Here is a 17,045-nt window from a genome sequence, read left to right on the forward strand (position 1 = left end):
TTTAACATTGGAGTCTATGGAAGAGTTGGAGGGAGGAGGCTGTGCATTGGTGACATTTATGAAAGAACCATAACACCTAGTACAATAGTAAACACATTGGATGAAAGAGGACAGCGATGGCTACGTTTTGAGGGTAAAATCATACCTGTAGAGCAAACGCTGCGGACACAGCAGCAGTTTTAAAAAAGATTTTAAGATTAATTTTTTTGCTCCTCTCACTCTAGCAGTTGAGCTGTCTCACTCTAGCCCCAACATTCCGTCCCATACACACCCATTATAAATTTTGAAACGGGTGAAAAAACATCATGAAACTTAAACTGGAACTGAAGAAAAAGTATAATAGATATTGAAAAGATAAATACAAGTTGAATAGTTGAATGTCTTGTCTTCGTTTTAAAGTTTGAATGGTGGCTCTATGTCAATGTATGTGGAAGTAGATACAGTTTAAAGAGGAGGAAGTTGAATGAGAATTTGAAGGGTCTCCCCATTGAAATACATGGGAAATTTTTGTTGAAAAAAGTTGAATAAAATTAAAAATATAAATGTTAAAAATGAGAAAAATAGAAGCAGTCATGTCCAAAAGAATAGGAATCTAATGGTGTTTGAATGGTTTTTCTAAGTTGAACGGTTTTGAAGGAGATAGATTACAAAAAACGTACGGAATCCATAATAATAAAATAGAATAAAGATTAGAAGAACAATACTGTGAATGCTTTTCAAGCATTCACACTAATAATAAAGATTCGAATAACAATACTGTGAATGCTTTTCAAGCATTCACACTAATAATAAAGATTAGAATAACAATACTGTGAATGCTTTTCAAGCATTCACACTAACTAGAAAGTGCATTTTCTGAAGAAACTGCAGTGTGAATGCTTGAATCTGAATGTATGCATTGAAATGAAATAATTACTGAATTTAAGTTAAAAATTTTGAATGAGATTAAAAAAAACCCGAATTTAACCTGAAAACAAAAGTGCTGAACTGCTAAAAGCTGAAGGTTACACAGAAGAAGAAGTTGGAAAAAAGCTGAAAATGTTTTAATTGTAAATTAGAAAAACCTAAGAAATGAGAAAAGAACATTTAGAGTCAGAAAACATCTGAAAGAATATTAAAAGGTCATATTCTTTGAATCACTGAATGACTAAAATGTGATCCCTCCACTTGGATCCACACAGTTTAAAAAGTTTAAATGTCTGAGCTTTGAAAGACAAGATGTTGGAAAAAGAACAACGATGGCGACGTTTTGAGGGTAAAATGATGGCTTTAACACTGTGGACACAGCAGCAGTTGAAAGAGAAGTGTTTAAGATGAATCTTGGCAGAGTGGCAGGCAGAGCTCGTTAAGCAGGCAGGTGTGAGCCTGGTTGCTATAGTGACCGCACCCAATGGCTCCATACACACGACACAGACATGCGCCTCACTTTTGCTGCTTAAAATGAACAGAAAAGTCGGGCCGAAACAAATCGTTCCCAAATGAAAAGTACATGTTGTACTGACAAAATTCTTTCACCGTGAGCGACAGCCATGTCTAGTCTACCTAATTCTCAGTTTTCATGCCTGTGGAGCTTATTATATGGACGTGGTGACAGTGTAAAGACACCATGCTCTTCTGATTTTCAAACGAACCTTCTGAGCCATTTTAACATTAGAGTCTATGGAAGAGTTGGAGGGAGGAGGCTGTGCATTGGTGACATTTACGAAAGAACCATAACACCTAGGACAATAGTAAACACATTGGATGAAAGAGGACAGCCATGGCTACGTTTTGAGGGTAAAATCATACCTGTAGAGCAAACGCTGCGGACACAGCAGCAGTTTTAAAAAAGATTTTAAGATTAATTTTTTTGCTCCTCTCACTCTAGCAGTTGAGCTGCCTCACTCTAGCCCCAACATTCCGTCCCATACACACCCATTATAAACTCTGAAACGGGTGAAAAAACATCATGAAACTTAAACTGGAACTGAAGAAAAAGTATAATAGATATTGAAAAGATAAATACAAGTTGAATAGTTGAATGTCTTGTCTTCGTTTTAAAGTTTGAATGGTGGCTTTATGTCAATGTATGTGGAAGTAGTAAGAGTTTAAAAATGAGTAAGTTGAATGAGGATTTGAAGGGTCTCCCCATTGAAATACATTATAAATTTTTGTTGAATAAAGTTGAATAAAATTAAAAATATAAATGTTAAAAATATGAAAAATAGAAGCAGTGTTGTCCAAAAGAATAGGAATCTAACGGTGTTTGAATGGTTTTTCTAAGTTGAACGGTTTTGAAGGAGTAGGATTACAAAAAACGTACGGAATAGATAAAATATAATAACTAGAAAGTGCATTTTCTGAAGAAACTGCAGTGTGAATGCTTGAATCTGAATGTATGCACTGAAATGAATTAATTGCTGAATTTTGAGTTAAAAATATTGAATGAAATTTAAAAAAAAAACAAAAAAAAACAACCAAATTTAACCTGAAAACAAAGGTGCTGAACTGCTAAAAGCTGAAGGTTACACAGAAGCAGAAGTTGGAAAAAAGCTGAAAATGTTTTAAATGTAAATTAGAAAACCCTAAGAAATGAGAAAAGAACATTTAGAGTCAGAAAACATCTGAATGAATATTAAAAGTTCATATTCTTTGAATCACTGAATGAAGAAAATGTGATCCCTCCACTTTGATCCACACAGTTTAAAAAGTTTAAATGTCTGAGCTTTGAAAGACGAGATGTTGGAAAGAGAACAACGATGGCGACGTTTTGAGGGTAAAATGATGGCTTTAACACTGTGGACACAGCAGCAGTTGAAAGAGAAGTGTTTAAGATGAATCTTGGCAGAGTGGCAGAGAGAGCTCGTTAAGCAGGCAGGTGTGAGCCTGGTTGCTATAGTGACCGCACCCAATGGCTCCATACACACGACACAGACATGCACCTCACTTTTGCTGCTTAAAATGAACAGAAAAGTCAGGCCGAAACAAATCGTTCCCAAATGAAAAGTACATGTCGTATTGACAAAATTCTTTCACCGTGAGCGACAGCCATGTCTAGTCTACCTAATTCTCAGTTTTCATGCCTGTGGAGCTTATTATATGGACGTGGTGACAGTGTAAAGACACCATGCTCTTCTGATTTTCAAACGAACCTTCTGAGCCATTTTAACATTAGAGTCTATGGAAGAGTTGGAGGGAGGAGGCTGTGCATTGGTGACATTTATGAAAGAACCATAACACCTAGGACAATAGTAAACACATTGGATGAAAGAGGACAGCCATGGCTACGTTTTGAGGGTAAAATCATACCTGTAGAGCAAACGCTGCGGACACAGCAGCAGTTTTAAAAAAGATTTTAAGATTAATTTTTTTGCTCCTCTCACTCTAGCAGTTGAGCTGCCTCACTCTAGCCCCAACATTCCGTCCCATACACACCCATTATAAACTCTGAAACGGGTGAAAAAACATCATGAAACTTAAACTGGAACTGAAGAAAAAGTATAATAGATATTGAAAAGATAAATACAAGTTGAATAGTTGAATGTCTTGTCTTCGTTTTAAAGTTTGAATGGTGGCTCTATGTCAATGTATGTGGAAGTAGTAAGAGTTTAAAAATGAATAAGTTGAATGAGAATTTGAAGGGTCTCCCCATTGAAATACATGGGAAATTTTGGGAAATTTTTTTTGAATAAAGTTGAATAAAATTAAAAATATAAATGTTAAAAATATGAAAAATAGAAGCAGTCATGTCCAAAAGAAGAGGAATCTAATGGTGTTTGAATGGTTTTTCTAAGTTGAACGGTTTTGAAGGAGTAGGAGTACAAAAAACGTACGGAATACAGAATAAAATATAATAACTAGAAAGTGCATTTTCTGAAGAAACTGCAGTGTGAATGCTTGAATCTGAATGTATGCACTGAAATGAAATAATTACTGAATTTAAGTTAAAAATTTTGAATGAGATTAAAAAAAAACCCCGAATTTAACCTGAAAACAAAAGTGCTGAACTGCTAAAAGCTGAAGGTTACACAGAAGAAGAAGTTGGAAAAAAGCTGAAAATGTTTTAATTGTAAATTAGAAAAACCTAAGAAATGAGAAAAGAACATTTAGAGTCAGAAAACATCTGAAAGAATATTAAAAGGTCATATTCTTTGAATCACTGAATGACTAAAATGTGATCCCTCCACTTGGATCCACACAGTTTAAAAAGTTTAAATGTCTGAGCTTTGAAAGACAAGATGTTGGAAAGAGAACAACGATGGCGACGTTTTGAGGGTAAAATGATGGCTTTAACACTGTGGACACAGCAGCAGTTGAAAGAGAAGTGTTTAAGATGAATCTTGGCAGAGTGGCAGGCAGAGCTCGTTAAGCAGGCAGGTGTGAGCCTGGTTGCTATAGTGACCGCACCCAATGGCTCCATACACACGTACACAGACATGCGCCTCACTTTTGCTGCTTAAAATGAACAGAAAAGTCAGGCCGAAACAAATCGTTCCCAAATTAAAAGTAAAAGTCGTACTGACAAAATTCTTTCACCGTGAGCGACAGCCATGTCTAGTCTACCAAATTCTCAGTTTTCATGCCTGTGGAGTTTATTATATGGACGTGGTGACAGTGGAAAGACACCATGCTCTTCTGATTTTCAAACGAACCTTCTGAGCCATTTTAACATTAGAGTCTATGGAAGAGTTGGAGGGAGGAGGCTGTGCATTGGTGACATTTATGAAAGAACCGTAACACCTAGGACAATAGTAAACACATTGGATGAAAGAGGACAGCCATGGCTACGTTTTGAGGGTAAAATCATACCTGTAGAGCAAACGCTGCGGACACAGCAGCAGTTTTAAAAAAGATTTTAAGATTAATTTTTTTGCTCCTCTCACTCTAGCAGTTGAGCTGTCTCACTCTAGCCCCAACATTCCGTCCCATACACACCCATTATAAATTTTGAAACGGGTGAAAAAACATCATGAAACTTAAACTGGAACTGAAGAAAAAGTATAATAGATATTGAAAAGATAAATACAAGTTGAATAGTTGAATGTCTTGTCTTCGTTTTAAAGTTTGAATGGTGGCTCTATGTCAATGTATGTGGAAGTAGTAAGAGTTTAAAAATGAGTAAGTTGAATGAGAATTTGAAGGGTCTCCCCATTGAAATACATGGGAAATTTTTGTTGAATAAAGTTGAATAAAATTAAAAATATAAATGTTAAAAATGAGAAAAATAGAAGCAATCATGTCCAAAATAATAGGAATCTAACGATGTTTGAATGGTTTTTCTAAGTTGAACGGTTTTGAAGGAGTAGGCTTTCAAAAAACGTACGGAATAGATAATAATAAAATAGAATAATAACTAGAAAGTGCATTTTCTGAAGAAACTGCAGTGTGAATGCTTGAATCTGAATGTATGCACTGAAATGAATTAATTGCTGAATTTTGAGTTAAAAATATTAAATGAAATTTTAAAAAAACAAACAAAAAAACCCAAATTTAACCTGAAAACAAAGGTGCTGAACTGCTAAAAGCTGAAGGTTACACAGAAGCAGAAGTTGGAAAAAAGCTGAAAATGTTTTAAATGTAAATTAGAAAACCCTAAGAAATGAGAAAAGAACATTTAGAGTCAGAAAACATCTGAATGAATATTAAAAGGTCATATTCTTTGAATCACTGAATGACTAAAATGTGATCCCTCCACTTTGATCCACACAGTTTAAAAAATGTAAAAGTCTGAGCTTTGAAAAACAGTGTTGGAAAGAGAACAACGATGGCGACGTTTTGAGGGTAAAATGATGGCTTTAACACTGTGGACACAGCAGCAGTTGAAAGAGAAGTGTTTAAGATGAATCTTGGCAGAGAGAGAGAGAGCTCGTTAAGCAGGCAGGTGTGAGCCTGGTTGCTATAGTGACTGCACCCAAGGGCTCCATACACACGTACACAGACATGCGCCTCACTTTTGCTGCTTAAAATGAACAGAAAAGTCAGGCCGAAACAAATCGCTCCCAAATGAAAAGTAAAAGTCGTATTGACAAAATTCTTTCACTGTGAGCGACAGCAATGTCTAGTCTACCTAATTCTCAGTTTTCATGCCTGTGGAGCTTATTATATGGACGTGGTGACAGTGGAAAGACACCATGCTCTTCTGATTTTCAAACGAACCTTCTGAGCCATTTTAACATTAGAGTCTATGGAAGAGTTGGAAGGAGGAGGCTGTGCATTGGTGACATTTATGAAAGAACCGTAACACCTAGGACAATAGTAAACACATTGGATGAAAGAGGACAGCCATGGCTACGTTTTGAGGGTAAAATCATACCTGTAGAGCAAACGCTGCAGACACAGCAGCAGTTTTAAAAAAGATTTTAAGATTAATTTTTTTGCTCCTCTCACTCTAGCAGTTGAGCTGCCTCACTCTAGCCCCAACATTCCGTCCCATACACACCCATTATAAACTCTGAAACGGGTGAAAAAACATCATGAAACTTAAACTGGAACTGAAGAAAAAGTATAATAGATATTGAAAAGATAAATACAAGTTGAATAGTTGAATGTCTTGTCTTCGTTTTAAAGTTTGAATGGTGGCTCTATGTCAATGTATGTGGAAGTAGTAAGAGTTTAAAAATGAGTAAGTTGAATGAGGATTTGAAGGGTCTCCCCATTGAAATACATTATAAATTTTTGTTGAATAAAGTTGAATAAAATTAAAAATATAAATGTTAAAAATATGAAAAATAGAAGCAGTGTTGTCCAAAAGAATAGGAATCTAACGGTGTTTGAATGGTTTTTCTAAGTTGAACGGTTTTGAAGTTATAGGATTACAAAAAACGTACGGAATAGATAAAATATAATAATAATAATAATAATAAAGATTAGAAGAACAATACTGTGAATGCTTTTCAAGCATTCACACTAACTAGAAAGTGCATTTTCTGAAGAAACTGCAGTGTGAATGCTTGAATCTGAATGTATGCACTGAAATGAATTAATTGCTGAATTTTGAGTTAAAAATATTGAATGAGATTAAAAAAAAAAAAAAAAAAAACGAATTTAACCTGAAAACAAAGGTGCTGAACTGCTAAAAGCTGAAGGTTACACAGAAGAAGGAGTTGGAAAAAAACTGAAAATGTTTTAAATGTAAATTAGAAAACCCTAAGAAATGAGAAAAGAACATTTACAGTCAGAAAACATCTGAATGAATATTAAAAGGTCATATTCTTTGAATCACTGAATGACTCAAATGTGATCCCTCCACTTTGATCCACACAGTTTAAAAAGTTTAAATGCCTGAGCTTTGAAAGACACGGTGTTGGAAAGAGAACAATAATGGCGACAATTTGAGGGTAAAATGATGGCTGTGACACTGTGGACACAGCAGCAGTTGAAAGAGAAGTGCTTAAGATGAATCTTGGTACAGTGGCAGGCAGAGCTCGTTAGGCAGGCAGGTGTGAGCCTGGTTGCTATAGTGACCGCACCCAATGGCTCCATACACACGTACACAGACATGCACCTCACTTTTGCTGCTTAAAATGAGCAGAAAAGTCAGGCCGAAACAAATCGTTCCCATATGAAAAGTACAAGTCGTATTGACGAAATTCTTTCACCGTGAGCGACAGCAGCTTCTAGTCTACTGAATTCTCAGTTTTCATGCCTGTGGAGTTTATTATATGGACGTGGTGACAGTGTAAAGACACCATGCTCTTCTGATTTTCAAACGAACCTTCTGAGCCATTTTAACATTAGAGTCTATGGAAGAGTTGGAGGGAGGAGGCTGTGCATTGGTGACATTTACGAAAGAACCATAACACCTAGTACAATAGTAAACACATTGGATGAAAGAGGACAGCCATGGCTACGTTTTGAGGGTAAAATCATACCTGTAGAGCAAACGCTGTGGACACAGCAGCAGTTTTAAAAAAGATTTTAAGATTAATTTTTTTGCTCCTCTCACTCTAGCAGTTGAGCTCTCTCACTCTAGCCCCAACATTCCGTCCCATACACACCCATTATAAACTCTGAAACGGGTGAAAAAACATCATGAAACTTAAACTGGAACTGAAGAAAAAGTATAATAGATATTGAAAAGATAAATACAAGTTGAATAGTTGAATGTCTTGTCTTCGTTTTAAAGTTTGAATGGTGGCTCTATGTCAATGTATGTGGAAGTAGTAAGAGTTTAAAAATGAGTAAGTTGAATGAGAATTTGAAGGGTCTCCCCATTGAAATACATGGGAAATTTTTGTTGAATAAAGTTGAATAAAATTAAAAATATAAATGTTAAAAATGAGAAAATTAGAAGCAGTCATGTCCAAAATAATAGGAATCTAACGATGTTTGAATGGTTTTTCTAAGTTGAACGGTTTTGAAGGAGTAGGCTTTGAAAAAACGTACGGAAAAATAAAATATAATAATAATAATAATAATAATAAAGATTAGAAGAACAATACTGTGAATGCTTTTCAAGCATTCACACTAATAATAATAAAGATTCGAATAACAATACTGTGAATGCTTTTCAAGCATTCACACTAACTAGAAAGTGCATTTTCTGAAGAAACTGCAGTGTGAATGCTTGAATCTGAATGTATGCACTGAAATGAATTAATTGCTGAATTTTGAGTTAAAAATATTGAATGAGATTAAAAAAAAACAAAAAAAAAAAACAAATTTAACCTGAAAACAAAGGTGCTGAACTGCTAAAAGCTGAAGGTTACACAGAAGAAGGAGTTGGAAAAAAACTGAAAATGTTTTAAATGTAAATTAGAAAACCCTAAGAAATGAGAAAAGAACATTTAGAGTCAGAAAACATCTGAATGAATATTAAAAGGTCATATTCTTTGAATCACTGAATGACTCAAATGTGATCCCTCCACTTTGATCCACACAGTTTAAAAAGTTTAAATGCCTGAGCTTTGAAAGATACGGTGTTGGAAAGAGAACAATAATGGCGACAATTTGAGGGTAAAATGATGGCTTTAACACTGTGGACACAGCAGCAGTTGAAAGAGAAGTGTTTAAGATGAATCTTGGTACAGTGGCAGGCAGAGCTCGTTAAGCAGGCAGGTGTGAGCCTGGTTGCTATAGTGACCGCACCCAATGGCTCCATACACACGTACACAGACATGCGCCTCACTTTTGCTGCTTAAAATGAACAGAAAAGTCAGGCCGAAACAAATCGTTCCCAAATGAAAAGTAAAAGTCGTATTGACAAAATTCTTTCACCGTGAGCGACAGCAGCTTCTAGTCTACTGAATTCTCAGTTTTCATGCCTGTGGAGTTTATTATATGGACGTGGTGACAGTGGAAAGACACCATGCTCTTCTGATTTTCAAACGAACCTTCTGAGCCATTTTAACATTAGAGTCTATGGAAGAGTTGGAGGGAGGAGGCTGTGCATTGGTGACATTTATGAAAGAACCATAACACCTAGTACAATAGTAAACACATTGGATGAAAGAGGACAGCCATGGCTACATTTTGAGGGTAAAATCATACCTGTAGAGCAAACGCTGCAGACACAGCAGCAGTTTTAAAAAATATTTTAAGATTAATTTTTTTGCTCCTCTCACTCTAGCAGTTGAGCTGCCTCACTCTAGCCCCAACATTCCGTCCCATACACACCCATTATAAACTCTGAAACGGGTGAAAAAACATCATGAAACTTAAACTGGAACTGAAGAAAAAGTATAATAGATATTGAAAAGATAAATACAAGTTGAATAGTTGAATGTCTTGTCTTCGTTTTAAAGTTTGAATGGTGGCTCTATGTGAACGTATGTTGAAGTAGTAAGAGTTTAAAAATGAGTAAGTTGAATGAGAATTTGAAGGGTCTCCCCATTGAAATACATGGGAAATTTTTGTTGAATAAAGTTGAATAAAATTAAAAATATAAATGTTAAAAATGAGAAAAATAGAAGCAGTCATGTCCAAAATAATAGGAATCTAACGATGTTTGAATGGTTTTTCTAAGTTGAACGGTTTTGAAGGAGTAGGCTTTCAAAAAACGTACGGAAGAATAAAATAGAATAAAGATTAGAAGAACAATACTGTGAATGCTTTTCAAGCATTCACACTAATAAAGATTAGAATAACAATACTGTGAATGCTTTTCAAGCATTCACACTAATAATAATAAAGATTAGAAGAACAATACTGTGAATGCTTTTCAAGCATTCACACTAATAAAGATTCGAATAACAATACTGTGAATGCTTTTCAAGCATTCACACTAATTAGCCTTGCTTGACTCGTGCATGTTGAATGCAGCTGTACATTGTGTTTGACCTGGTGTTTCTCTTTGCTTGGACAGAAGGACAGTGGAGGCCCTCTGAAGACCAACGTGAGAGCTGAAACGAACACCAGCAGCTCCACGTATAATCTAACGTCCTCTGTATGTCACAATGTGTTGATTACATTGAAAGACTGAATGCTAATTTGTCGTGTAGATTATGTCACTTTTTAAAGATTAGAATGCAAAAACTGGTAGTTTGGTTTGTTTGCTAATGTGCAGATGCAATGTTGCTGTTATATGGGAGCAATAGACTGGAACCTGTTACAGAGTGAATAAACATACAATACACACAATACGAAAGTCACAGTTTTCACTTTAAATAAAAAGGCCCAAATATCAGAGACGTTTTTATTTCCTCTGTCATGACTGAACAGGTCAGCAGCAGCATTTATCCTGCAGACTCTGCTGAAATCAACGTCCAAGGAAGCATCCAGTTTGCTGTGAACTACATCCAGAAGCTTGGAGAGCTTCATATCTTTGTGATGCACTGCAGAGATCTGGCCACAGCTGACAGAAAGAAACATCGTTCTGACCCGTAAGTGCTGAACGCTGGAACAACCCCACGTTTAACGAACAGTTTGAAATATGAATCACATTTGCTAAAGATGTATTTCCTTGACATAAAGTGTCAAATATTCACTCTATAAAGTAAATCAAGTTTAGAACAAGAGTTTAACTCTGCTGTGCATTCACAGGTATGTGAAATGTTATCTTCTTCCAGACACAACTAAGCTGGGAAAGAGAAAAACCAGTGTAAAAAAGAAGACATTAAACCCCACCTACAGTGAAATCCTCACGGTGAGAGTGCCATATTTAATCTTTTACACATGTCTGTTTGTGTAAACCCTGAACTCTTGTTCAGCTGAAAAAAATCAAATGAATTTATTCATTTTATTCAAAACGTGTCCGGTTGTACTTGTTTCATGATTCCAGCTGTTAAATTCACTGGCTGTGGTACGTTTCCTTTTATTAATACAACCTCTGCTCAGTGCACACCAGCTTTATAAACCCTGTTCAGAAAATGACTATTTCATGAAAGAAGTAGCTCATTCTTATACATCATTATCATGTACAAAAAAAAGTTGGGATGGGGACAACAAAACGCCAGAAAACTGAGCAGTACTGAGAAGAAACAGGTTTTTCTTAAATTCAGTTTTCACCTAGTTTGGTTTACTAGCTCCTTACTTACTATAGGTCGGTAACATAACTGGATATGAAAAGGATACCTTTGAGAGGCAGGATTTAAAAAATGTGCAAAGAACTCCACGAATTGTGGGACGATTTTAGAAGAATATTCTTGAATGTAAAATTGTGGAAAAACTTTGAATATGTCATTATCAACAGTAGTTAAAATCACCAGAGAGTCCAAGAATCTGGAGAAATCTCATGCACAGAGATCTGAGGTTGTATTTATATAACATCCAGTCAACAAGCAACTTTTAACAGGGAAAAACCACCGACTGACCACACAGAGGCAGCCAGCTGTCACAGCTGTCTCGTCTGAGAGCAGGGTGGAGTGGTTGGACTTGTAACTGCAGATCAGAACCATGCAGCTATAGATCTACAGATATTTACATAAAGACACCAGGAGAGAGGTCAGAGAGGCAAAGCCCAAACTAAAGGGGAAAGATGACCCACTCCATGACATTAGAAGCTTATAAATAACAATGAAAGAGGAGAAAAGGAACGCATCACATCTCAGGAGGCCTAACAGTTTAACAACAAAACTAAGGGGCTGTTCAGGATGATCTGATCTGGCCCTGGGTGCACATAAGCTTTAGCAAAAGGGAAATCTGAAGCCTTATGTTAAAAGTGTCTCCTGAAAATAGGATCTGGCTTCAAGGGAGAGGTGCCGAACTTTGAGAAACTCCAGGAAGCAAACTATCCTGCACCGTAAGAACAAAGCGCTCCACTGGTATTTCAAAATATTCAAAATATTAGTTGTTCAAAGGAAGTATTATAAAGGACTAACCTTTGGTAATCGTGATGGGCATCAATGAGTCGAGTGCTACTTACAGTGGGGCAAAAAAGTATTTAGTCAGCCACCGATTGTGCAAGTTCCCCCACCTAAAATGATGACAGAGGTCAGTAATTTGCACCAGAGGTACACTTCAACTGTGAGAGACAGAATGTGAAAAAACAATCCATGAATCCACATGGTAGGATTTGTAAAGAATTTATTGGTAAATCAGGGTGGAAAATAAGTATTTGGTCAATAACAAAAATACAACTCAATACTTTGTAACATAACCTTTGTTGGCAATAACAGAGGTCAAACGTTTACTATAGGTCTTTACCAGGTTTGCACACACAGTAGCTGGTATTTTGGCCCATTCCTCCATGCAGATCTTCTCGAGAGCAGTGATGTTTTGGGGCTGTCGCCGAGCAACACGGACTTTCAACTCCCGCCACAGATTTTCTATGGGGTTGAGGTCTGGAGACTGGCTAGGCCACTCCAGGACTTTCAAATGCTTCTTACGGAGCCACTCCTTTGTTGCCCGGGCGGTGTGTTTTGGATCATTGTCATGTTGGAAGACCCAGCCTGGTTTCATCTTCAAAGTTCTCACTGATGGAAGGAGGTTTTGGCTCAAAATCTCACGATACATGGCCCCATTCATTCTGTCCTTAACACGGATCAGTCGTCCTGTCCCCTTGGCAGAAAAACAGCCCCATAGCATGATGTTTCCATCCCCATGCTTCACAGTAGGTATGGTGTTCTTGGGATGCAACTCAGTATTCTTCTTCCTCCAAACACGACGAGTTGAGTTTATACCAAAAAGTTCTACTTTGGTTTCATCTGACCACATGACATTCTCCCAATCCTCTGCTGTATCATCCATGTGCTCTCTGGCAAACTTCAGACGGGCCTGGACATGCACTGGCTTCAGCAGCGGAACACGTCTGGCACTGCGGGATTTGATTCCCTGCCGTTGTAGTGTGTTACTGATGGTGACCTTTGTTACTTTGGTCCCAGCTCTCTGCAGGTCATTCACCAGGTCCCCCCGTGTGGTTCTGGGATCTTTGCTCACCGTTCTCATGATCATTTTGACCCCACGGGATGAGATCTTGCGTGGAGCCCCAGATCGAGGGAGATTATCAGTGGTCTTGTATGTCTTCCATTTTCTGATGATTGCTCCCACAGTTGATTTTTTCACACCAAGCTGCTTGCCTATTGTAGATTCACTCTTCCCAGTCTGGTGCAGGTCTACAATACTTTTCCTGGTGTCCTTCGAAAGCTCTTTGGTCTTGGCCATGGCGGAGTTTGGAGTCTGACTGTTTGAGGCTGTGGACAGGTGTCTTTTATACAGATGATGAGTTCAAACAGGTGCCATTCATACAGGTAACAAGTGGGGGACAGAAAAGCTTCTTACAGAAGACGTTACAGGTCTGTGAGAGCCAGAGATTTTCCTTGTTTGAGGTGACCAAATACTTATTTTCCACCCTGATTTACGAATAAATTCTTTACAAATCCATCCATCCATCTTCATCCGCTTTATCCGAGGCCGGGTCGCGGGGGCAGCAGCCTAAGCAAAGAGGCCCAGACCTCCCTCTCCCCAGCCACCTCCTCCAGCTTATCCGGGGGAATACCAAGGCGTTCCCAAGCCAGCCGAGAGATATAATCTCTCCAGCGTGTCCTGGGTCTGCCCCGGGGCCTCCTCCCGGTGGGACATGCCTGGAACACCTCACCCAGGAGGCGCCCAGGGGGCATCCTTGTCAGATGCCCGAACCACCTCAGCTGGCTCCTTTCGATGTGGAGCAGCAGCTGCTCTACTCTGAGCCCCTCCCGGATGGCCGAACTTCTCACCCTATTTCTAAGGGAGAGGCCAGCCACCCTTCGGAGGAAGCTCATTTCTGCCGCTTGTATCCGCGATCTCGTTCTTTCGGTCACTACCCACAGCTCGTGGCCATAGGTGAGGGTAGGGACGTAGATCGACCGGTAAATTGAGAGCTTCGCTTTTACACTCAGCTCCCTCTTCACCACGACGGACCAGTGCAGCGTCTGCATTACTGCAGCTGCAGCCCCAATCCGTCTGTCGATCTCCGGCTCCCTTCTCCCATCACTCGCGAACAAGACCCCGAGATACTTGAACTCCTCCACTTGGGGCAGGAACTCATCCCCAAACCCGGAGTGGGCACTCCACCCTTTTCCGGCTGAGAACCATGGCCTCAGATTTGGAGGTGCTGATCCTCATTTCCGCTGCTTCACACTCGGCTGCGAACCGTTCCAGTGCGAGCTGGAGGCCCTCACCCGATGAAGCCAACAGAACCACATCATCTGCAAAAATCAGAGATGAGATTCTGAGGCCACCAAAGTGAAAGCCCTCCGCCACTTGGCTGCGCCTAGAAATCCTGTCCATAAAAATTATGAACAGAATCAGTGACAAAGGAACTCGGGGCGGACCTCATCAACACCAGGGGCTCTGCCACCAAGGAGTTGTTTAACTGCCTCAGTGACCTCGCCCCCGGAAATTGGCGGGTCATTCCCCTCATCCCCAGACTCTGCTTCCTCCTCGGAAGACGTGTCAGTGGGATTAAGGAGGTCCTCAAAGTATTCCTTCCACCGCCTGACAATTTTCTCAGTCGACGTCAGCAGCGCTCCGCCAGCACTATACACAGTGCAGGTAGAGCACCGCTTTCCCCTCCTGAGACGTCTGACGGTTTGCCAGAATCTCTTCGAGGCAGTCCGAAAGTCTTTTTCCATGGCCTCTCCGAACTCCTCCCACACCCGAGTTTTTGCTTCAGCCACTGCCCGAGCCGCATTCCGCTTGGCCTGTCGATACCTGTCAGCTGCCTCCGGAGTCCCACAGGCTAACCAAGCCCGATAGGACTCCTTCTTCAGCCTGGTGGCTCCCTTCACCTCTGGTGTCCACCATTTGGTTCGGGGATTACCACCACGGCAGGCACCAACCACCTTGCGGCCGCAGCTCAATGCAGCAGCTTCGGCAATGGAGACGCTGAACATGGTCCATTCGGACTCAATGTCCCCAGTCTCCCTCGGAATGCTGTTGAAGCTCTGCCGGAGGTGTGCGTTGAAGATCTCGCGGACTGGGGCCTCTGCTAGACGTTCCCAGCACACCCTCACTACGCGTTTAGGTGCACCAGGTCTGTCCAGCGTCCTCCCCCGCCACCTGATCCAACTCACCACCAGGTGGTGATCAGTTGACAGCTCAGCCCCTCTCTTTACCCGAGTGTCCAGAACATATGGTCGCAGGTCTGCTGATAAGATTACAAAATCGATCATCGACCTACGGCCTAGAGCGTCCTGGTGCCACGTGCACTTATGGACACTCTTGTGTTCGAACAGGGTGTTCGTTATGGCCAAACTGTGATTAGCACAGAAGTCCAATAACAAAGCACCGCTCGGGTTCAGATCACGGAGGCCGTTCCTCCCAATCACGCCCCTCCAGGTCTTGCTGTCGTTACCCACGTGAGCATTGAAGTCTCCCAGCAGGACAACAGAGTCTCCAGGTGGAGCACCCTCCAGCACCCCCCCCCAGGGACTCTAAGAAGGCTGGGTACTCTGAACTGCCACTCGGCGCATAAGCGCAGATGACAGTCAGGACCCGTTCCCCGACCCTAAGGCGCAGGGAACAAACCCTCCCGTCCACCGGGAAAAACCCCAACGTACCGGCAGCAAGCCGAGGGGATATTAGAATACCCACCCCAGCCCGCCACCTCTCACCAGGGGCAACTCCAGACTGAGACAGAGTCCAGCCCCTCTCCAGGAGACTGGTTCCAGAGCCCAAGCCATGTGTAGAGGTGAGCCCGACTATATCTAGCCGGTACCTCTCAACCTCAAGCACTAACTCAGGCTCCTTCCCCACCAGAGAGGTGACATTCCATGTCCCTATTGCCAGTCTTGGCAGCCGGGGGTCAGTCCGCCAGGGCCTCCGCTCCTGGCCGCCACCCGGCACACAATGCACCCGACCCCTATGGCGCCTCCTGCGGGTGGTGGGCCTGCGGGAGGAGGGGCCCATGTCTCCTCTTCGGGCTGTGCCCGGCCGGGCCCCATGGACTAAGGCCCGGCCACCAGACGCTCGCCCTCGGGCACCCTCCCCGGGCCTGGCTCCAGGGCGGGGCCCCGGTAACCCTATCCCGGGCAGGGTAAACTGTTCCCTCGGTATCCTTTTCATAAGGGTCTTCTGAATCGCTCTTTGTCTGGTCCCTCACCCAGGGCCAATTTGCCATGGGAGACCCTACCAGGGGGCAAAAGCCCCCAGACAACATAGCCCCTGGGATCCCTGGGACACACAAACCCCTCCACCACGATAAGGTAGCGATTCAAGGAGGAGCTTTACAAATCCTACCATGTGAATTCATGGATTTTTTTTTCACATTCTGTCTCTCACAGTTGAAGTGTACCTCTGGTGCAAATTACTGACCTCTGTCATCATTTTCAGTGGGGGAACTTGCACAATCGGTGGCTGACTAAATACTTTTTTGCCCCAATGTACATCGTTGCTGACAATCTTATAGAAACAGGATTTTACAGGATGGCATTTATATCTAAGGATATGTTGTGAAAATGCTCTACTTCTGTTCATTGTCTTTTCCCGTTTTACAGTTTAAAGTAATGATGCAGGTGTTGAAAACTCAGAGTCTGAACGTTTCAGTGTGGCACGACAGCAGCTTCGGACGCAACCGATTCCTGGGTGACGTGAACCTTAATTTGTTGGAGTGGGACTTCAGCAACACGCAGATAAATGAATATGTATTAAAAACCAGGGTAAATGCTTAATTTCTCAAAGCATTATGTGAATATTGTCGCAGTTATTAGACA

General features: G+C 40.7%; 1 protein-coding gene across 1 annotated transcript in view; it reads left to right on the forward strand.

Moving 5' to 3' along the window:
• The window catches only part of LOC309715581 (synaptotagmin-like protein 2), a 101,655-nt gene that overhangs the window by 73,043 nt on the left and 11,567 nt on the right, over window positions 1-17,045 (forward strand). The window contains exons 11-14 of the mRNA XM_082548831.1: window positions 10,283-10,363; window positions 10,639-10,799; window positions 10,960-11,062; window positions 16,830-16,991. Coding sequence (XP_082404957.1) covers window positions 10,283-10,363; window positions 10,639-10,799; window positions 10,960-11,062; window positions 16,830-16,991 — 507 coding nt within the window. The remainder of the gene's footprint in view (window positions 1-10,282; window positions 10,364-10,638; window positions 10,800-10,959; window positions 11,063-16,829; window positions 16,992-17,045) is intronic.

The sequence above is a fragment of the Aulonocara stuartgranti genome (assembly GCF_965226115.1).
Source record: "Aulonocara stuartgranti genome assembly, chromosome: 10".
NCBI lineage: Eukaryota > Metazoa > Chordata > Actinopteri > Cichliformes > Cichlidae > Aulonocara > Aulonocara stuartgranti.